At 39.4% G+C, this 23,656-nt stretch overlaps 1 protein-coding gene across 4 annotated transcripts in view; it reads left to right on the top strand.

Annotated features, from left to right (window-relative positions):
- Positions 1-23,656, top strand: part of fstl5 (follistatin-like 5) — a 242,777-nt gene that overhangs the window by 160,542 nt on the left and 58,579 nt on the right. For 2 of the 4 annotated variants that reach the window (XM_017692046.2, XM_017692047.2), the window contains exons 7-8: positions 8,499-8,665; positions 17,496-17,507. In XM_017692046.2, coding sequence (XP_017547535.1) covers positions 8,499-8,665; positions 17,496-17,507 — 179 coding nt within the window. The remainder of the gene's footprint in view (positions 1-8,498; positions 8,666-17,495; positions 17,508-23,656) is intronic. The other 2 variants (XM_017692048.2, XM_017692049.2) reach the window with 1 other exon arrangement.

Here is a 23,656-nt window from a genome sequence, read left to right on the forward strand (position 1 = left end):
TAATTACTATGAGGTTACAGTGCATTTTTTATAACAAAAGGGGGAATGAAGTGGTGGGCTTCATATTACATATTACAACTAAATAATGTGTCTATCAGTTTCCTCTGTGGTTGTAGACAAGTCTACAAGAAGCAGGTCCTAGTTGAGACCGAGACACATCGAGTTTGCGTCAAGACCAGGACTTGTAGTAGTTGTGCCAAATCATGTTTATTGTCACATCATATTTATATAAAAGATGCCAATATCAAATCAATATCAGCTAATCAATGCATCATTTGGGTCCTAGGGTAGATCAGATGGTCACTTCAGTTACATGTTGCACCTGTATAAATTCAGTCCAGCACTAATCAGTCTAAAACTCACTCTGCCTGCTCCAGCACATGTACTGGAAATGCTAAGGGTGTCCAGTTGCAACTGTTTGACTCTTCTTCTCACTCCCCCCACTGAGCGCGCTCACATCCGCTCTTTTCATTGGTCACCTGTCCTCATACTGCACTAATGACTCAAAGAGCAGAATGTTAAATCCAGGGTTTCTGGAGGTGCAGGCCACTGCTGTCCCCTTACCCCCAGTGCTTAAGGCAACGAAAAGGAAATGCAACCAGGTTAATTTGTTAAATTAACTTTTAATGAGGGTGCGGCGAAGAAAAGACTTGCTGCTTGCATAGAAAGAAGCTTGTTTGTCTTGTGCTCAGACTTGTTATAATTTCCAGACTCCATAATTGTGCAATCATTCGAGAAACCCCCACCAAGCGCCACACTCATTTGTTCCCACCCGAACTCGATTATGTTTTCCATGTGTGTGAATTTAATTACGCTCTGTCAGATATCTTAAATAATTAATTCGTTTGTTTATGCGGGTGATGTTGCATCAATAACGTGTTGTATATTTAAGGGAGAAATGTATTGCTGTGGAGCGTCCCATCATGCTTCATAATGCTGTTTGTTTTTGATGGGCTTCTGCATTAGAGCACATTTGTCAGAGTCAGAAGACTCCATTCATTTACACTTGCCAATAGATGCATATATTTTCCCAGTGAATTGCCACGATACAGGAAATGGAGAAATTGTTCCTTTAATTGCGCAGACAGTTCCGTATCAGATCTCATTCTGTCATGACTCATGGTGGAAAAGACCAGGGCTGTTTGCTGTGTTTGGCCTTTAATAATCTTTCAACAAAGGCTCAATGTGACTCCATTATAATTGAATGCATGGGCTGAAGTTAGGGTGTAATTTGTGGGGGATTACATACTTGGTATTTGGGAGTGGAGGGCTTTATGATGCCCCAGCTCCAAACACAACTGTGCCAGGTAATCATTATTCTACCATCCTTGATTCCATAGTTCATGTTGTGTTGGGGTCTGGAATAGAACTAAGGTGTGTCTGAGTATCCCTGTGGTTTGAATTAGGAACCTTGGATTTAACATGTTGCTGTGGAAAATCTCCAAAATGGTAACTTTACAGTAGAAGGGAAAAACCTACTTTACTTTTTACGTCAGAAACAGAAAAATAACAAAAATGGCAATATGAAGTTTTGTTCCGACAGCAGCGATTTGATGAAAATGAGCTACTAATGCACTGGTTAGTCGAGGTGAAGCCAGGCACAACCAGGAAAAACAGGTTGGAGTATCCCTGTGGATGCCTAAGATGTTGGTACCTTGGACAGCGACTTCAATACATTTTAGCAGCTTTAAAAAGCTTTTAGAGAAATGTTAAGAGTTGCTTACTACAAACTCATACTCAACACAGTTAGAAAGTTTCTTATGGCTCTGCCAGTAAAGCAGTGAGGCCCTGACCACATGACCAGTCCAGCTGCTGTGGGTGGGCCTCAGGGCGCCTTGTCCACCCAGTTATTTTAATAGGCCCACTTAGAAGCTGGTAGACATACAAATGATATCAAGACCAATATTATATTTGTTTTTCACCTTCAATTGAGATGAAAAAAAGAAGAATTTTAAAAAATTATTATTATTATTATTTTTATTATTATTATTATTGTCAGTTTTAGCCAATACTCTTGGCTTGAGTTATTATGATTGGAGTATTAACTCCAAACTGATTTCAAAGTGTGATTACACAGAACTTGCTCTTGTGAAATATCCTCTGTAAGCACTCATATATGATCAGACATTCGAGATTATCTCATTCCCAAAATGACAGTGAATTTGTCACTGGACAAATTCACTAATTATTCATGTATTCATGGAAAGAAATATCTGCTTCAATCAAATATAAAAACATTCAGTATTATTTGATCTGGACAATGGTCATTGACTTTTGACAACAGTAACTGTCCCACTAAATTAACCATACTGAGATCCTGAGATCCATTACCCAGTTCCAAACTACTCTATATATAAAAATTTCTTTCTAATCATAAACTCTTTCCCCTTATTCATCACACGCTTGTTCATTGTTACCTTTTTGCCAAGCTGGACACAGACACAGACCAACTCTGTAGTAATCTAGCCCATTTCACTCTGTTCTAGAATGATCTCACCAAGAATACCCAGCTTTATTGTGACCTAGCCCATCTCACTTTATTCTAGAGTGATCTCACCAAGAATACCCAGTTCTATAGTGATCTAGACCATCTCACTCTGTTCTAGAATGATCTCACCAAGAATACCCAGCTTTATTGTGACCTAGCCCATCTCACTTTATTCTAGAATGATCTCACCAAGAATACCCAGCTCTATAGTGATCTAGACCATCTCACTTTATTCTAGAGTGATCTCACCAAGAATACCCAGCTCTATAGTGATCTAGACCATCTCACTCTGTTCTAGAATGATCTCACCAAGAATACCCAGCTTTATTGTGACCTAGCCCATCTCACTTTATTCTAGCATGATCTCACCAAGAATACCCAGCTCTATAGTGATCTAGACCATCTCACTCTGTTCTAGAATGATCTCACCAAGAATACCCAGCTTTATTGTGACCTAACCCATCTCACTTTATTCTAGAATGATCTCACCAAGAATACCCAGCTCTATAGTGATCTAGACCATCTCACTCTGTTCTAGAATGATCTCACCAAGAATACCCAGCTCTATAGTGATCTAGACCATCTCACTCTGTTCTAGAATGATCTCACCAAGAATACCCAGCTTTATTGTGACCTAGCCCATCTCACTTTATTCTAGAGTGATCTCACCAAGAATACCCAGCTCTATAGTGATCTAGACCATCTCACTCTGTTCTAGAATGTTCTCCTCTAGATATACTTTTCTATACTGTTTTCCATACTCATACCATCCTATACTGTGTCCCTCTTTCACACTGCTCTAGAACATTCTCTCCATCTGACACTGTTTTTGTATGATCTCACCCAACATACCCTGTTGTAGAGTGTTTTGGCCCATCTCATACTGTTCTAGAATGCTCTCCTCTATTCACAAAGCTCTACAAATGCCACTCAGTTCACATTGGGCCAAATCTTTCCTGTTTCACACTGTTCTACACTGACCTCCCCATTCACCCTGTTCTAGAACGTTCTCCCCATTCACACAGTTTTCAAAAGTTCTTCCCTACTCATGTCTTTCTATGTTCATTTGGTTGTCTTTTCTTATTTCTAAGAATATGAAGCCTGTTGTTAATATTTTCCTGGGTCACTTGTTTAGCCAGCGTGGCATGCTGTGGCATTTCAAATATGACCGGTTTTATTGAAAGAGGAGTAGAACGGGGTTGAAATGGTGCTATTGAGGAGGTTGTTGCAGTCAGTGTTTGGCTCATTCCTCAGGTTTAGCTGTGTGTCAGTGGAGTTTGATTTGTTTTCTTCAGTTCTACACACTTTGAGAATTTGATTCATATCGCTATGGTAATGGATATTATTGATTTGTTTCTATAACAGTAAAAGGCAACTGAAGTGTGAGGTATGTTCTTGTTATTTTTCTCAAAACGTTTGATTGTAACACAGAGAAAATGTTTATTTTAACATATATCATATTTAAAATATGTTAATAAAGAAGATCGCATTAAGTGATTTGGATATAATCATGATATTAACTCTGGCTGATTGGAACCGTGGCTATTTCTGCTGTTGAATCTGTCAGGTCTCATTTGAGTGTGCATTTTTGTGCTGGTGGGTCTGCATTAAGAACTCTAACATAAACAGCTCTTCATGCTAACACTGTAAATCTAACCTGTGTTAGGTTTATGTAGCATGGTTTCATTTCCTAGTGTTTGTTGTTCTTGAGTGTGTAGATTCATTCATTCCCTTTTATGATGACACTTTTTAGAATAGCAGACACAATAGCTGCCTCATGCCTCTCTAACTCGATAGCAACTAATTGAACTGCTCCTTGAATCCTAAATGACACTTTAGGCTCATTCAGTATAAGTATGTGCAAACCCACATGGATACATATACACAATATTGAACGTCTACACTTTTTCTAGCCATTGTTTTGAAGTTTTAAAAAGATACTTAGGTTAAAATAAAACATGTAATCATTGCTACATCTATTGTAAACATGGTAATAATAATAATAATAATAATAATAATGATATTTACACTGATCAGGCATAACATTATGATCACCTCCTTGTTTCTACGCTTATTGTCCATTTTATCAGCTCCACTTACTATATAGGTGCACTTTGTAGTTCTACAGTTACTGTAGTCCATCTGTTTCTCTGATACTTTCTTAGCCCCCTTTTACCCTGGTCTTCAGAGGTCAGGACCCCCATGGACCCTCACAGAGCAAGCACTATTTGGGTGGTGGATCATCCTCAGCACTGCAGTAGCACTGATGTGGTGGTGGTGTGTTAGTGTGTATTGTGCTGATACGGGTGGATCGTTTTAAATGCTGTGTCCATTCACTGTCCACTCTTTTAGACCTCGTCTGACTACTTGGTCAGTCCACCTTGTAGATGTGAAGTCAGAGACGACAGCTCATCTGCTGCACAGTTTGTGTTGGTCATCCTCCAGTCCTTCATCAGTGGTCACAGGATGCTGGATGCTGTTGGCTAGATATTTTTGGTTGGTGGACTATTCTCAGTCCAGCAGTGACACTGAGGTGTTTAAAAACTCCAGCAGCTCTGCTGTGTCTGATCCACTTGTACCAGCACAACACACACTAACACACCACCACCACTGCAGTTACTGCAGTGCTGAAAATGATCCACCACCCAAATAGTACCTGCCCTGTGAGGGTCCATGTGGGTCCTGAGCACTGAAGAACAGGGTGAAAGGGGGCTAACAAAGTATCAGAGAAACAGATGGACTACAGTAACTGTAGAACTACAAAGTGCAGCTATATAGTAAGTAGAGCTGATAAAATGGACACTGAGCGTAGAAACAAGGAGGTGGTGATAATGTTATGCCTGACCAGTGTATATAGCCCCAATCATACATAAAAATAAAAGAAATATACACAGATAGAAGGACCCTGACTGATGTTTATGGGTGACCTGTTCCAGATCTTTGGTGCATAAAAACAAAGTGCTGCCTATGCCGTCTTTTTCATTTTCACATGTGGAATATGGAGATGCAGCACTAGCTGATCTTAAAGCTTGATGTGAAACATATTCTATCAGGCACTCAGAGAGGTATGAAGGTGCCGAACCATGAAGTAGTAAAATGTTATAGTCGATTCTAAAGGAAACAGGCAGCCAGTGCAGTGATGCTAAAGCTGGTCTAATATGATCTTGTTTTCTAGTCCGTGTTAATATTCCTGCTGCTGAATTTTGCAAAAGTTGTAGTTTGTTTGTTGCGGTAGCAGAAAGTCCTGTGGAAAAAAAAATATTGCAATAGTCAATTTGAAAATAATGAATTAAATAAATAAATAAATAAATAAATTTTAAAAAGCCTACTCACATCCAACAACGGTGCTGCAGTAGTTTCTAGAGGGAGAATTTCCAATTCAAACCCTTTTAACTAGGACCGCCCCCTTCTGATGACGTATCTTGAAGGTGGGAGGGATTTTTGAAACTCTAATACTTTGAGGTGGATTTTTAAGGTGATATGTATTGATTTTCCTTTGATTTTCCAGATAGCTAATATCAGTGCTGAGAAGACAGACGTCTTATTGGAACAACTTTCATAACTCTCATCAGATCAGCGTTAATCTGCAGACGCATGGATTTCAAATGGGAGAAATGACTTGGACAACAAGCTAAAAGCTCCAGGCTACATTTAGCAATGCTGGTCCTAGACTACATGGACTTCAGATTCATGACGTGTTCTTAAAGCGCAGAACTGTTCTCGCCTGTGCTCTTCAGTCTGTTCTTACCTAAGAGCAAATCCCAAATACGAAAACACTTGTGAATGTCAGAATCGTCGTGAAAACTGTGTAAGTGGGTTTTTGGTGAACGAGGCCCATTCTTCACCTCTCACATTGTTTTTGAATGATCTCACCCATCATACCCTGTTCTAGAATGTTCTAGCCCATCTCGCACTGTTGTAGAACATTTTCCTCCATTCACAAAGGCCACCCCAGTCCACAGTAGACCTTTTTTCCTGTTTCACACTGTTCTACACTGATCTCCCCATTGTCCCTGTTCTAGAACGTTCTTCTCATTCACACGCTTTATAATGATTATTCGCTATTAATATCAATGCTGGCTGTCTAGATATATTACCTCAGTTTGTCTTATTTTCTGTGGCTGAAGAGGTAAAAAAACTTGAATGTAGATCGTCATTTTTTTTCTTATGATCTTGGCAATCGAGGTTATGCTAATGCTAGCGTAGTTGACTAGGCTAGCATTCAGGATTGGCTGATGCCATATGGATTTCCAAAGGTTGTGTGATGTATTTGTTAAATGCATGCTGGGTATTGTAGTCAAAGAAAGTTGTGTAAGGAAAATAATTTAAAATTGGCAATTCGGTCAAACTGATGAGGTTGAGGGATATGATGGTGCATTATGGAATACTAAAGCAATAAGCCATGAAATGCCACAGGTTACTATGGTTTTATCATGGGAAAGGGTGCTCTTTGGCACTATGTGTCACAGAGTGCCTTAAGCTCCCTTCCCCACGACCAGGTAATGCACTACTTATTGCTTTTATAAAATGATAGCCAACATAAAATAACATTTTAGATAATACCTTATTATTAATCATAATCAATGTAAACAAGTATTCCATCAAATAAATGTAGTTCTTCTAGAGTACAGTATCGTGCAAAGTAACCATTGACAGCTGGGGCAGTCATGAGCTGGAGGCTGCCCACCGCTCCGGACCGGTGCCCCCTAGTGTGTGTTCATTCACTAGTGTGTATATGATGTTTCACTGCATGGATGGGTTAAATTTCCCCATTGTGAGACTAATAAGGGTCACTTAACTAACTTAACTGAATGTGGAGAAGAATGTTAGGTCGTCAGTCACGGTATAGTGCAATCATTTCATAATAATAAAAAAAAAAAATCATATAACAGTGAGCATCTATAACGCAGCACTGTTTAATGCAACACCTTTAGTTTATAAGTACCACCAAATTACCACCGTGAGTCTTCTGCCAATCTGACGATGCCACTTTTCTCATGCTAGGGCTGAATATCAAATGGCTTCATGCTCCCTACATAGTGCACTACGCAGGAATTTAAATACTGACTCCTGACCCCAACTATGCAAAATATTGCTAAAAAAGTGGTCGTTTGTAATACAGTCACATTCATACTCCATAAGCAGTGGCTTTCTTTGAGCCTGTTAGTTAGCTGACCAGCCTAGTTCTAGTTAGGAACATAAGTTTTCAGCCCATCAGGTTAAACAGAAACACATTCTTCATTCATCAGAATACTTGGTGCGCCGTATGATCTGCATTAGAGTCAAAGGTTGATCCATTAACAGCAGAAGGTTTTTTTGTGTTGTGATACAGAGTGCAGTTGTTGTGTATCATTTTATTCCATGTATTTTAGGACCATTTCTATTGTCCCGTTTATTATGAACTTTCAAATACATTAAAGATAGCTGTATTTGCAAATGGTTAACCCCTTAAAATCCAAGGCTCATTAATTTAATTGAGCCATTAGCCCACTGTGTTTGCACACAGAGGAATTAGACCTCCACATTTAACCCATCCGTGCAATGAAACACCCATATACATGCACACTAGTGAACACACACACTAGTGGGCAATGAGCACACTTGCCCAGAGCAGTGGGCAGCCCTATCCACTGCACCCAGGGAGCAGTTAGGGGTTAGGTGCCTTGCTCAAGGGCACTTCAGTCACATACTGTCAGCCAAGTGGATTAAACCGGCGACCTCCCAGTTGCAAGGCTGGTTCCAGCCCACGACTGCCCCAAGTATAATTATTATTACATAATAAGGCTTATTATTCCATAACTACAGGGACTTCAGTGCAAACTGGCTGAGCTATTCTAAGTTATACAAGGGTCCTGGCCCTGTAAGAGGTTAAACGAAGGACAGTGATGTGAAGAACAACTGGAACTCTGATAAACTAGCAGTAATATAATGCTGCCTATATAAAATCATCTGATGGTACTAATCTGTTCCTGAAACACGCTCTTACTGTCCTCTCACACTCTTTTTTCAGAGGTGTATCAGCTGAGTCTTGCTGAGGAGCAGAAAGTGAGCGTCACCACGGTAACGGTGGGCCAGAGCGTGGTGCTGACATGCGGCATCACGGGCGAGCAGCGGCCGCCAATTATCTGGAGACGCAACAACCACTCCCTCAACACGCTGCAACTGGAGGACATCAACGTGAGTGACACCTCTCAACACACACACTCGCTCCTTCAGCACTGAGACCTCTCACACTTCTTTCATTCCTTTACTCAGAAGCTCTGAGGTGTGAAGGTGAAGCCGTGTCTGTGTGTGCTTGTTTTGTACATTTTGGGGACAAAGTTGTTGTGATGTTGAAGGAAAACAGGAGTAGCCTACACATACAACAGAATGATGGGAATATTAGTTGAAGTTCAGGTTTAAAAATGAGTTCCGGTTAGTTAGTAACTGTTAGTAAAACAGTTATCTCCGGCCACGCAAGCTGATTGGTTGAGAGGCGTTCTAACCGTGCTGTTATTTCGCCATAACATCACAGGTTTTTCACAAACACTGTATCACTCCGCTAAGATGCCGTTGATGCCATTTGAACATTTTTACTTCTTACTTTGCCCCAAATAAAAAAATGGATACTTTTAAGATCAGATTTGACCAGCCGATTTGGTCAGACTCTGAAGATGTGACAGAAGAACACCTAAACAACCTGGAATCGGCCAGAAATGACCCCAATACCATTCACCAAACGTGCCGTCTGATCTGCTCAGTGGTGATGAGAAAGATCCCCAAGCAGTACCTGCTCTGTGAGGGTCCATGGGGGCTACGACTGAGAATAAATGGGGGCTACGACTGAGAATCATCAGTCACATAGCAACGAAGTCTCCCCTAATAGAGACCGAATAGTCAAAGAGAGAGAGATTTAGCTAAGACGAACATTTATAAGCAGCGCAATTGGTTTCCTGGTACGTTAAACCTGCAACGAGAGACTGTCAAACACAAAAAGTTGCGAAGATGAAGTCGCTTTCCGAGTTCTGCCGTTCCACCTTAAATGGTGCCACATTTACATTCTGGCGCCTCAGACAGAATTTAAAGTGGAACGGGAAAATCCGAACAAGAAGCTGGACAATAAGAAGTGGCTTCAGCCTCGTCAAACAGCCAAACGTTGAGAGACATTTTACAATAAGCTGCTCTACTTTTGAATAAAAGTTTCCTGACGGGAACAGGAGGAAAGCGGCTGCAGCTGAAACTTAAAGCAGAGCAAAGTATTTAGATCAGTGTGTTTGTTTATGTTATTTAGCCTATACTAGTTAGGACATTAGCACACACTGAGACATACTGGACATTATGTGTGGCTCCCAGGCTGGTTTGATTTTTGCTGAAAGTACGAAGTTTCTCTTCTTAACACACACACACACACACACACACACACACACACACACACACAAACATATATATATATATATGTGTGTGTGTGTGTGTGTGTGTGTGTGTGTGTGTGTGTGTGTGTTTGTGTGTGTGTGTCTGTTGAACATTTCCAGCAGCTTTTTTTCATAACTGTAGTCAGCCCATGATTTATCGAGACTGATTATGATTATGACAAAACACGTCAAACTATGATAAATCACATACACCAAATAAAACCAACGTTTCCAGGAGAGACGAGCAGAGAAAATGGATTCGGAAGTGAAAGTAAATCACTATTCCATGCTGCCTCAGGGTCAACACACACACATATTGAGGCCAGACTGCACAACACCCTCAACAAGCAGCAGGTGATGTTAGTGAAGGAAGGTGTGAGCTTGTGTATGTACAGACTGTATCATTCATCATAGCTCCAGCTCAATAAAGGAACCCATTAATATGAGTAGAGGCCCAACAGAAAGTGCTTAAGGAGAGCGGAGCAGCTTTGTCAGCCTTTTACTCCGACTGAGTTAGCCTGCCAAAACCCTCGCTATAGGAGACGAAGATGCTTTGAGAGAAAAGGTATAAAGAAAGAACAGAATGGATGATTGCTAAGAAATATGAAGAGATGCTGACACAAGAACCAGAGAGAAAGCTCCATCCAGCCTGCGTTGTAGGAATTTTTATGCTCTTTCTATGCTGTGTTCAGTTTTTTTTTGTTTGTTTTTTTGTGCCCTTTACTACATTAATATTCTATTGAAGCTGAAATAATAACTTATCTTCTCAATTGTTTTACTATGTAGGTGTAATAACATTTTGTGAATCTCAAAATAATCACTTATTACACTGAATTGTATTATGTTTTTATTAAATAGCCCCCTGTTTCAAGACATTAGGTTGACATTTCTTAGTAACACAACATCATGAGATAATTAAGGTCATATGACAATTTACTCCTTAAAATCCCAGTCCTATTACAGACTAAGGCTTCTACATATTACATACAACTACAGGGACTTCAATGCAAACTGGTTGAGCTCTTCTGAGGTTATAGAAGTGTATAATAAAACTTTGAGCCTACTGTCCATAAGTCATTCATTTGACAGAGTAAGTCAATATTTTTGCAAAATTTCAATATTTCAATCTGCTACTTTTAGAAAACAACTCAATATTTCAAAATAGTGAGGCAAGAGTTTGACACAACACATCATTATTTTGGGATAGTAATTCAAATTCTTGAAATGAAGATAGTCCTTATTTTCAGACAGTAAGGCCCGAAACATTCTCGAGCTACGCAGACTGGGTTTCACACGTAGTTGTGATCAAAAATGTGTCAGGATGCATTTCATAATGCGACGTTAGTGTGAGCTGACAGAGTGGACTTGTACCGCCAGCGTGCTTTGGCAGTTGAGACTCACGCAAAGCTGGCATGAAAGTATGATTAACTATCGCATTTCCAACCCAACAGAAGAGGTAAAGCAGCTCAGCTCAATAACAGGTGATCCCTCTCTGATCTGTACTCTGATCTGCCCCCTTCAGTACTGAGCGTTTCACCCTCCACAGCAACATAAGAACGGGCTGTGAGTTTGTACAGAAGGACCGAGCGTTTCCAGTGCATTGGTCAAGCACTGTCATTTGCATCCATGTCCTTGTATGAAGTACGTTTCAGGCCTAAGTGACAGTGTTGAGAAATTTTTCAGACATACTAAATCAGCATATTGAGAACATACGCAGAGATGTGGCAAGGTGCTTTAAGCTGGGGGTGCTGACGTTTTAAGCAGCGTATATGTGACATGTGCGATGGCATTGAGCAAAATAAGTTGCCTTTTTTGAACTGAATTCTTTTTGTTAATTTACACCAGTCGGTTGTGTCATACTGTGCAATAGTGTGGTGAGAGATGACAACATACACTTATAGATGACAAATTAAACCCCTCATACACATTGTTGCTCTGTTCTCTGAATCAGGATGAAATTATGCAAATTAGCTGAATGGCGACGCTCAGATTGTTGATCTGTGGTGCGGTATCTCATTGTGTCACGCTCACAGTCACTGGAAGCTTAAACTATTTGTTTTTAAACCTTAAATATTAGGCTATTTTAGGGCTCCAAACTGGCCTATAACACACACTTTCTCTCTTTGCACCTCAACCAGAGTGTGATTTAGCAGCGAGCCCCCAGAGAGGCCAGCAGCTGGCACAGGAAGCAATTTGGCTCATTAACTTAAACGGTGCATGGCTACTGCAGCTTTTGAAAGCTTATAAATATAATGTAAAAATGCAAACTCCACTCTTAAACAGGCACATATGGTACTTTGATATGCTTGGATTATTATAAGATTCAGAACGTTATTATTATTATTATTATTATAATAAATAGTAGTAGTAGTATTAATATTAACAGTTGCAGTCCTGAAATCTGGGGGTACTACTGCACCCTCTGCACCCCCACTTCTTACATCCCCAAATATAAGTTATTCTTTTGAGACAGTAAGTGAAAAATTTTACATACTCCCATCAGAAATAGAGGGAAATATATATATATATATATATATATATATATATATATATATATATATATATATATATATATATATATATATATATATATATATATTTGGGAAGACAAGCACGGAAGACAAGCGTCGAGAATGTTCTCTGTACTGCCACCCAGGTGGTGGAATGAACTCCCACTGGCTGTCCGAACAGTAGAGTCTCTTGCTGTCTTCAAACGCAGACTGAAGACTCATCTCTTCACACAGCACTTAAACGAGCACTGAACTATAAGCTGCACTTATTTTATTGTACTGCACTCTGTATTGTAGTTTACTGTATTGTATCTTATTGTTATTGTATTGCATTGAATGGCACAGAGTTCTGCGTTCAACTCGGTTTCTTCTTCTCTTGGTGTCTGCAGTGACATATTTGTTTCTAGCAGTATCTGAGCTCAGGACTGTCTTTCTCTCTAAGCTATTGGTAACTAGCAAAGATACTTTCTCTAGATTGACAAAGCACTTCTTGTAAGTCGCTCTGGATAAGAGCATCTGCTAAATGCTATATATATTTTTTTTCAGTAATATTAAACAGACCTGTTTGCAAACACAAATATGAAAGGGAATGCGTTACAGTGTCAAGAATGCAGGTAGAATCAAATTAATGTCCATAATGTCCAGAAGTAATGATCAAAATTTGCTGCAGATAATTTGACAAAAAATATTGGATGTTTAATCCTGCCTTGCTGAGACACGAATTAAACATCTAAAAATATATTTTACTCTGTACTTGATTCCAAAAATGAGAACTGTTGTCTTTGTTTGTTACGTTTGTGCATTTTTCCATTCCTGGCCAGTGTCCTAAATCTATAAGCGAGTCAACTCTGTGATCAGCGATTGCACTAGCCACTCCCACTGGTAGTAGAACATTAAATACTGATAAGCGCCTAAAGTATGTGAGGAGCTCCAGGCTGCCAAGATCCATCTCTGTCTCTGGTCTCCCTGAGCTCCTCCTGCAGACCTCAGAGACCTCAGTCTGTTCATCAGTCATATGCTGAGAACGCTCACTCCGGGTCAGGAGAGCCGTGTTTTTGTACCTTTGGCTGTAAATAATCTGCAGACTCCTTCTTAAAGCTCATGAAATATCAGCTTGGCTTCTGTAGGATCAATCTCTGTGGAGAAACTTTTCCTCACGGCCCTGAAGCAGGCTGCCCCCTCCAGCAGTTTAGCATCATCACACAAGCTTTATAGCTCCCAGGCTGCACTCATGAAGGCCATGCTCTGTGCGTCCTGCTCATGCTGCAGCCTCACATTCATTCATCACACATATCTATTTTTGGTTCAAGCAGTGATTTTTTTTTTTCCTGCAGATCAAGGTCTTTCATGCTTAAAGAAAAATTATTTTAATAGTGAAAAATAAGTGAACCAGCAGGAAATGCCAGGTAACAAACTTAACCAAACTAATTTTATTGCTAATTTTCACACACTGATACTTCTATACTTTTAAGTATATGTATTTTTTCCAAGTAATTTTGGGTTGCTTATTTTAGTCCATTCATCATGATATTTACATAATTTAAAGGACAAAAATGGAGCAATGATACATATATACACTCACAGGCCACTTTATTAGGTACACCTGTTCAATTGCTTGTTAACACAAATAGCTAATCAGCCAATCACATGACTGCAATTCAATGCATTTAGGCGTGTAGAGGTGGTCAAGACAACTTGCTGCAGTGCAGACCGAGCATCAGAACGGGGAAGAAAGGGGATTTAAGTGACTTTGAACGTGGCGTGGTTGTTGGTGCCAGACGGGCTGGTCTGAGTATTTTCAGAAACTGCTGATCTACTGGGATTTTCACACACAACCATCTCTAGGGTTTACAGAGAACGGTCCGAAGAAGAGGAAATATCCAGTGAGCGGCAGTTGTGTGGACGAAAATGCCTTGTTGATGTGAGAGGTCAGAGGAGAATGGGCAGACTGGGTCCAGATGATAGAAAGGCAACAGTAACTCAAATAACCAACCAACATCTCTGAGGAACGTTTCCAACACCTTGTTGAAAGTCTGCCATAAAGAATTAAGGCAGTTCTGAAGGAAAAGGGGGCCCAACCTGGTGAGTGTATATATATATATATATATATATATATATATATATATATATATATATATATATATATATGTATGTATGTATGTATGTATACACACACACACACACACACACACACACACAGACAGACACACATACTTTATAAACCAAAAGTCTACACTCTTCATGATGGTTCATTAAGGGTCTTTACAAAATACTGTGCTAAATGTAAAATTGTTCTTCAAATTGACCAAGAATGTGCTGTGTGTGGTTCTTTATAGAACCTTTTTTGAAAATATTTCTGTATAGCACTAAAAGAGTTCAGCTATTGTTACAAGCTTTAAGAGACCCTTGTCGATGCTATATAGAATGCTAAAAACAGTGATGTATGATGAAAAGTGTAAGAGAAGCTTAAGTCTTATTTAAAGCTGCTTACGTCTAGAAAACACAGTTCAACACTACAGGACAAAAATTGACAAAACATGCTATTTTTTTATTTATTTAAAACATGAATTTTTATGATTACAGCTTTGGAGATTTTAATTAATTACGCAATAATATAACTGCGTAGTGAATTACACTTACATTCAATTCACATTACAGCCTGACTGTTTCTCGTTTGTGTTTTACGTCAAACAACAACATAACATGATGAACATCTGGATGTTTTTTCTTTCCAAAACATATATTTTTTGTCAAATTCAAATCATAATAAAATAACTGCACCTCTTCATGCCTGCACACATATGGTATGGATCTGAAGTTCAGTATCTATACTTTTCATTTTATGCTTTTTTTTCAATGAATTAAAAGTAAAAAATAAAATTCACAAAAAATGCATACAAAATTAAACCATGCCTTTTAACATTGGCAGTAATAATGTTGATTTCTAGGGGTTGATATCAGAAAGAATGAGTCAGTGATTCATTGCTGAGCCATAACGGTCCACGACTGCTAAATAACTAAATATACTCAACATTGATTGGCCAATTTGATTATGCAGATTTAATAGGAATCATCATAAGCATAGTTTTTTGGGCTTCGTGTGGAGGAAATTGTAACCGTTTTGCCCTAACATTAATCATTCATGACTTATCATGAAACTGTTGGATGTTATGACACAGATACTATAAATTATTACTCCCTGGCTGAGCTGTGCTATCAGAATTGAATCACTCATTCTGGATTAGCCTAAATGTAGTTTTTCAGATGATGCTTCTCTCGTCTGACTTTTTAACCAGCCCAGGATAAGAAGTGTGAAAATGTTCACACACCTGCGGCAACCACCCAAAAATGACTGGATTTCCAGATCGTCCTGAGCACGGCTCGAAGCAAAAGCTGCTTAAGCACGTTAAACGTGAAAATGAAGGCTCTTGCCGTGTGTTGCATCACTGTACACAGCTGGGCCCATTAGGATTCTTTCAGGGAGGGACCAGGGACTGCACAGCCAGTGATATGACCTGCCGCTGAATAAATGGAAAACACATTCAAATTTTTTTCTTGCAGTTTGACACATGGCATGAGTTTGCTTACAAATGTCTTAACAGTTGGAAACTTTTTCAAACTATGTTCCTGGAACTTGTCACTCTTCTGTTACTCATATGAATAAATTTCATACATACATGTGGAATTTATGAGTTATACTGAAATTCAGACATCCAGATAACCTGAATACAGGAACAGTTTGTAAGATCTTTATTGTGGGAGAGTAATTTTACTGGATTTTGAAGGAAATTGTAAGAAAACTATTGTTACTTTGGTGTTAATCATAACTTTAAAGGAAATGTCTGGCGGCAAGTCTAACTTACACAACTTTCCACTCATCTCAAATGTAGGTGATCAGCCAAGACATGTTTGGGGAATAAAGTTTAGCTTTTTTAGCTTCACAAATGCTACATGTCAATAATCTTTTCCATAAATACAACCCAAAAACTTCTCTCAACCTGCCAGAACTTACTTGTCAATGTGGTTTAGCACATGACATGAGCTACATTTACATTTACATTTACAGCATTTAGCAGACGCTCTTATCCAGAGCGACTTACAAGAAGTGCTTTGTCAATCTAGAGAAAATATCTTTGCTAGTTACCAATAGCTTAGAGAAAAAGACAGTCCTGAGCTCAGATACTGCTAGAAACAAATATGTCACTGCAGACACCAAGAGAAGAAGAAACCGAGTTGAATGCAGAACTCTGTGCCATACAATGCAATACAATAACAAGAAGAGCTATAAGAACAGACGGAACCTTGTATTGTCGCTGAAAACAATGGACAGCCACTTTAGACAACATGTGTTGTGCTGAACTCCACCTCCTCTCCAGAATCTGACCTTTTGTGCATTTTCGTTTCTTAAGTGGTATCTTTCAGTTGGAAAAATCCATGCTAACAGTTACTTATCAAAAAGAAACAACATAAATCACAAATGTAGTCTTTTGCCATCGATATGCCTGCGTGATTTGTGTGCACACAAAGCGGAGTCAGGATGAATGTTGTCTGACGAGGCTGCCTGCACTTCTCAGCAGTAAAGTTGTGCTCATTCTTACACCTCGGAAGTCTGTCACAAGTCACAATACTGTGTCTTAAACCATGTTGGGAAGTATTTCAGAAAAAAGATTTCAGTGACTATTCACTTCTAGTGTCGGTTCGGTCTAGTACTAAATCAATGAAGCAAAATGTAAACTCCAAACATGTCTACATCTGTAGTAAGTGGAAATTGTATAAATTTAATTCTATTTTGTTAAGCATCCTTATCTTTTCAAATGATCTATAGCTTTTCAAACCAAAAACATAAGGTAAATTGTGAGATCCTATTGCTTAAGAAGAATCTGGAAATGCATGGAAGGTCTCTGGCCAATGATGCACCACTAACTACCAGTGACATTCTTATAAGCCATATAGTCGATGCCTTTATTTAATAAGTTCACTGAGAACACTTTATTGGTGTTACCTTTACTGAATGTACTGAAATGAACATGATTTCCTCTGCCTTGAAAAGCTTCTTTTAATCTAGTTTGTCTTAACCTGCTGTCTGTACTGATTTGCTCCCAACAGATCCCATCACAGGTAGGTTTCTTCACCTGTCCAGGACTGCATGCCTACAAGCCTTACCATCACCATCACAAAGCCCTGAAGCTGATCAGGTCTGGCATTACTTTGAAACTTTGGGATTTATTCCCTTTACTTTAATCCACACCTGTCAGATTTTGTGTCAGGTACAAGCTCACTGGCTATCTGCACTTCCATGAGAAACAAACTTTTATTAATCAAAGCTAAATTCTTACTAATTGCCAGTAGGAAGCAGTTGGTCCGTACACTGAGCCAAATATAGTTGCTGAGTTGAACAACAGCTGTGAAATACGCTGAATCCTGTCTTTGAAAGGTGCAGTGGTGGACGAAGTACACCTGTGCTTGAGTTAAAGCAGAGATACCCAAGGTAAAATATTACTCCAGTAAAAGTAGAAGTCGTCCCTTTAAAAAGTACAAAAGTATGTGCCTTCAAATGTACTTAAGTATTGAAAGTAAAAGTACTAAAAGATTCATTAAGACTCTAATGTCAATTATAGTTTTTGTAACAAGAATCTTGCTTTACCAGCTCATGCAGTCGTGGGTTGGAGGTTAGGGAACCAGCCTCGTGGCCGGAAGGTCGCCAGTTCGATCCCTAGAGCCGACAGCACATGACTGAGGTGTCCTTGAGTAAGACACCTAACCCCCAACTGCTCCCCGGGCGCTGCGGATTGGGCTGCCCACCGCTCCGGGCAAGTGTGCTCACTGCCCCCTAATGTGTGTGCTCACTAGTGTGTATGTGGTGTTTCACTTCACAGATGGGTTAAATGTGGAGGTGAAATTTCCCCGTTGTGGGACTAATAAGGGTCACTTAATCTAATCTAATTAAAATACACGTGTCACTCTCGGTAAACCAGTCTTTTAATAGAACGTCATTAATCAATGACGCTGACATCTTTTAAAATGATCATAACCACAAAACACTGAAGGTAAACAGTTTCCATCAGGGAGAACCGAGTGGCTCTGAAATCACTTTTTACAAACAAGCAAAGTGTCAGTTTAAGATTTATGTACAACTTAGTTCCAAGTTTAAGTTTAATAAAAACTTTCTTCAAACTCATCACAAATGAGTTTCCTTTACTATATTGATCTGTAGGTTCCTGTTCATAAACATAAACTAGACAAAACACATTTACTGTAAAATGAAATCGTGTTTATATAAAGTCAGAAAAAAGCCGCGTCAGTCACGACTGCATATGTGGACATATTTCTATATTGCGGTCTGTTTAGACAAAGTTAGGTTAGTTCATCATTTATGTCGAATAGACTTTACCAAAATGTTATGCTGCGCTGACGTTGAACCGTGTGCTTGCAGTGGGTAGCTTCATCCAACAGATCAAAACAAGTTCAAAACAAAGTGACCGCTGTGCCCTGATTGATGCTCTCACCTTGCGCTTCTTTTGTTTTTACATGTTACATTTTTATACACACAGAAACCAAAAGGAACGACAGATTTCGCAAAATGTAGTGGAGTGAAAGTAAAAAGTCGTCCAAAATGGAAAAACTTTAGTACAGATACACAAAAAACTACTTAGTAGTAGTTTAGTACAGGAACAAATTACAATTACTTAGTTACTGTCCACTACTGGAAAGGTGTTTGTTTAGTATTAATGGCATGGTATTTCACGGTAGCTGCTGAGCTATTGTTTACAGTTGCCTTTCATGTTGTAGCATCATAGCAATTACTTGCCTCTGCAAGTCACTAAACAACTGCAGTTGCTTGTTTTACATGTCAGTCAAATCACCCCTTCCTGTCAAAATAGGCAGTTCTAAACAACTTTTGACTACAGTCAGGTTTACTCTGCAAAGCACCAAAGCAGTGGATGATTGCACTAAATTAAGTTTCTGTGCAGGTATATTTTTATTCATTCAGGTACAAACAATGAAAATGTTCCTTCAAAGGTACAACAGTGGTTTTAAGGTCCAATTGTACACCTTAAATATGTTTTTTCCAGGTGAAAAGTACATATTTCTACCTTTTTTATAGCCTAAAAACAGAAAAATAAAATAAAAAGCCTGGAGATGAGACGGGGTGTGTGGAATCAGCACAGCTTAAAAAATATCATTTCAATAGATTATGGTACAGTTATTTTCCCTGACTAAAGGGACTGAGATGTACCCTTGAGGGTCCCACCCCAGTGATAGCTTTGTGTCTTTATTTCTGATAGTGTCGAAGGCAGGATGTAAGGATAGCTGTCCATGTCATCATATTTTCCTTTCTCTTTTCTTTTCTAAACCTATGCATTCCATCTGCTGCATGCAGTCGATTTCATGTGATATTTTTTTAATGCTGGTTAGGTCACGCAGAGGAGAGTGAAAAAGAGAAAGGCCAGCCGGGGGCCATATTTGGTCTTTAGAGAGATTGTCATCTATTAATATTCAGCCAGCTTAACATTTCTGTTCCCATATCCATCCATCCCTCCCCCCACCTCAATACTGTCGTGGGTATGGAAGAAAGAGTAGAGTAAGTCAAGAGAGGAGAAAGTGAAGGAGAGAGGAGGGAATGAGGGAGAGAATGTGGTGTTTTGTCACCTTTTTTCATTTACTAGGGCGAAAAAATACACAGCGCTGCTAGCAAAAATGACACCATCAATTCCCATTGTGCTCTGAGGCTGAACACCAACCATGCTCCAAAGGAGAAAGCACACTATAGCTTACAGCCTCCACTCGCACATATGCTGTGCAGTATCTGTAACAGGGAAGTGGGAGACATGAAAACTCAAAAATAACAATGTTTAATATTCTACTACTAATAATTATTACTAACACATATGTCTAACAAATTAAAGGAAATACCAGCAAAAGGTGTTTGGCCACCATGAGAAGCAGAATAGCTTCGATCCACTTTGAGATAGGATCTACAAGATCTAATAGAATCCAACCCTAACCTTCAGTGGGTGTTTTGATGATGATGGTGGTGGAGAGCACATTCTAATTTGTTAGGCCTAATCTTCAATAGGTACTCCATTGGGTTGAGATCTAAGGCCATAGCAGGTGATTTTCATCATTTCATCATCTTCAAACCATTCAGTGACCCCTCGTGCCCTGAGAATGGGGGCATTGTGATCCTGGAAAAGACCACTTCCATAATTTGGTATTGATTTACAGCAAAATTCCCCTCCCAACGCGTAACACAGCCACACCATCAAACTCTCACAGTAGGGGTAAAGCAATCAGGCCTCTCTTGATGTACGCAATGCACATTTGACCATATCACTTTTTTCCACATCTCTGTAGATCAGTGCCTATGGTCTCTTAAATGTGCCTTCATCTTTGTAATAAGGGATATATTCAGCCCTTCTGTAATATCCCTGTCTATGTAGTGGTGGATGGACTGTTCTTGCTGGCACATCACATCCTGCACTGACATTCTCAGTCATTTGAGGAACAGACACTCCACCACATGTGCACTTCTAACCATAATTCCCATTCCTATTTATCAATGTCTTTCCTTTAGATTTCAAGACAGTCTTGTAACAGAAGCTCCTACCCACCACACACTGATACTGAACTCTTGCACTTGTCCTAAATATTTTAGCCCACACTCAGGATTGATTCTGGGCTCATTTGGGGGAGGAGTTCATTATTAATTGATTGTGAAATTCCATGCATTACTTTTCTATGTGCAGGTTTTCAAAATGGTACTAGCTTCATCTGTCTGCTGCTTTGTATTATTTTCCTTGGATAAAAGCATTCAAGCTGCAAAGAACAGCGCTTTTTTCCACAAGAATCCTTTCCCTGCAATCACAAAACATGAAAAGGGAAGTAAAGCGATGTCGCGATACACAATTAACAAGTCACACAGCCCAATACGCAGCACTAGGAGCAAACAGCTTCCGCATGTGCAGCGGACTGCACCATGGAAGCGAATCCTTGACCACTAATGTCAGAACGACCAGAGATCAGTTCTCTAGGCCACTCCTAAGCTCAAAAACAGCTTTCACACTTGACCAAATGTACCAAACTCGATTAGCAGCCTAGGTCTGGAAGAAAAAAAAACGCCCTAAGTCTCTTAAATCTTTCCTTATCTTGATTGAAATCCATGGTTAACTGGGCCTTCACAGCTTTTTTATACTTGCCACAGAGCAGGGTAGTATTGTAGCATATGGAACACCTGTCCAGAAGCATTAGCATTTTTTATGCTTCTCTATTCATTTTTTCAGGTTTTTCCTTCAGTTTGCCACAATACATTTATATATTACCATCAACATATTGCCATTACAGCCATCCATCCATCATTGGTCAGTTTTTGACCTCAAGACTGCTACTATATATCTACAACCAGATATTACAGTATTTGGGTGTTAAGCCATTCTCAACACAGCAGTGGCATAATAGTGTGAGTGGTGTTCAGGAACATGCACAGACATTTTAGGGAGCTCAGTGAAAGAATTAAAATTAAAAAAAAAAAAAAAAAAGAATTAATTTACTCTTTATTGCTTGCAAGTGGGGTTGGCAGGCCAAATGTTAAGAAGGGCCATTTTGTCCTTTCAGCAAAATCAAACCATTGGAAGCCACAATATTGTATGTCCATTTTACCGTCTCAGCATTGCTCGTGTGCTAGTATAGGCTAACACATTTAATGTAAGCAAAATCACAGACTTACTTTGCTCTCCTTTAAGCTGTAGCTCAGCAATAGGTGCTTTTCTCACATCTCCGGCAGAAAACATCCATAAAAGTGGAAGTTTCCTGGAAAATTCTTTTCGTTAGCCACTAGCTAGGCGAGGTTGTTATCTGCATTGCCATGTGTCCAGCAGTCTGCAGGGTTAAAGGTTGGTGAACTAGCAGTTATACATTAAATCCAGTGTTTAAGAGCATTTATTGTTAAAAGTGTGTTGAACAATCAGCAGAGCTTTATTTTACAGCAAAGGAGAATTATTTTTACCTAAAAATTTAATTTTGCAGTGGAGCCACAACAGGGCAGTAAAAGTGCCGCATGCAGCTCCTCATGTTTCAGATCAAATCAAATGTAGTGTTAAGAGTTTCACCCAAGGGCAGCCAAAACCACAAAACTTACTTCTATCTGTGTGGGGGTTTGAATCTCAGTCACCAAGCTATAGCATAACCCACAGCACTATTTAGGGTAGTTTTGAGTTAAAAAATGTAGATGCTTTACAGAGTCTTGTCAAAATCTCTTTAATTGTTTAATTGTTGACCAAAATAACCACATCATGAAATGTGATGCCTTCTTAAAGAGATTATGAGTGTGATTTCCAGCGCTGCAGTGATGGATACACTCATGACAGATCCATATGTGGTCAGTACTCAGTTAGGATGTACTCACCTTTGCTTTGTAAAATGCCTGAGCATACCTCCCACACACTCGCTGGCCTGTGCTCACAATTCTCTTAGCGTCCCAGGCCCAAGCACACTTACATCATCACAATACAAGTTTATGTGTTTAAAGAAAAGAACTCAAACAGCACAATACAATTCATGATTGTACTTACTTTGTGGCTGATTTGGGGCATTTCAGACTGGCCCTCTGTCAACTTTTCTGTTAATCGTGCTGTATATAACAATAAGATATTTTTGATGTTAAGGGAGGAATTTGCCTGTTATTGACCCACATATTCTCAAAAGGGTTGAAAAGTGGGACACTTGCATCAATGTTCACGTTCTGTGCTCAGGAATGACTAGCAATCACACTAGATGTGTACTATGTCTGAGTCCAATTGAACTGTGCCTAAATCCATCTCTTTAAGTGGGCCTGAGCAGAATACAGAGCACTCACACTAGACCAATGAACTCGAGTTTGGGTATCAAACATGTTCAGGTACAGTGCGGGTTGCCTAGTGGAGGGGTCGGCAACATGCATCTCCGGAGCGGCATGCGGCTCTTTTACTGTCCTGTTGTGGCTCCACAGCAGAACTAGATTTTTAGGTAAAAATAAAATATAAATCCTTTCCTCTGCCGATCGTCGTAACACAGTTTTAACGATAAACAGCCTTAAACACTGGAATTCACCAACCTTAACCCTGAAGGTTGGTGTGCAGACTGCTGGTCACAGCTATGCAGACAACAATCTGGACTAGCTAGTAGCTAATGAAAAGCCAAAGAGAAAGATTTAAGACGAGCATCGGTAATTTGGAGACGAATGGACTTGAATTTGAATTTAGAATCACTCCAGCTGGTTTCCTGATATGTTT

This window comes from Pygocentrus nattereri, chromosome 8 (genome assembly GCF_015220715.1).
Source record: "Pygocentrus nattereri isolate fPygNat1 chromosome 8, fPygNat1.pri, whole genome shotgun sequence".
NCBI lineage: Eukaryota > Metazoa > Chordata > Actinopteri > Characiformes > Serrasalmidae > Pygocentrus > Pygocentrus nattereri.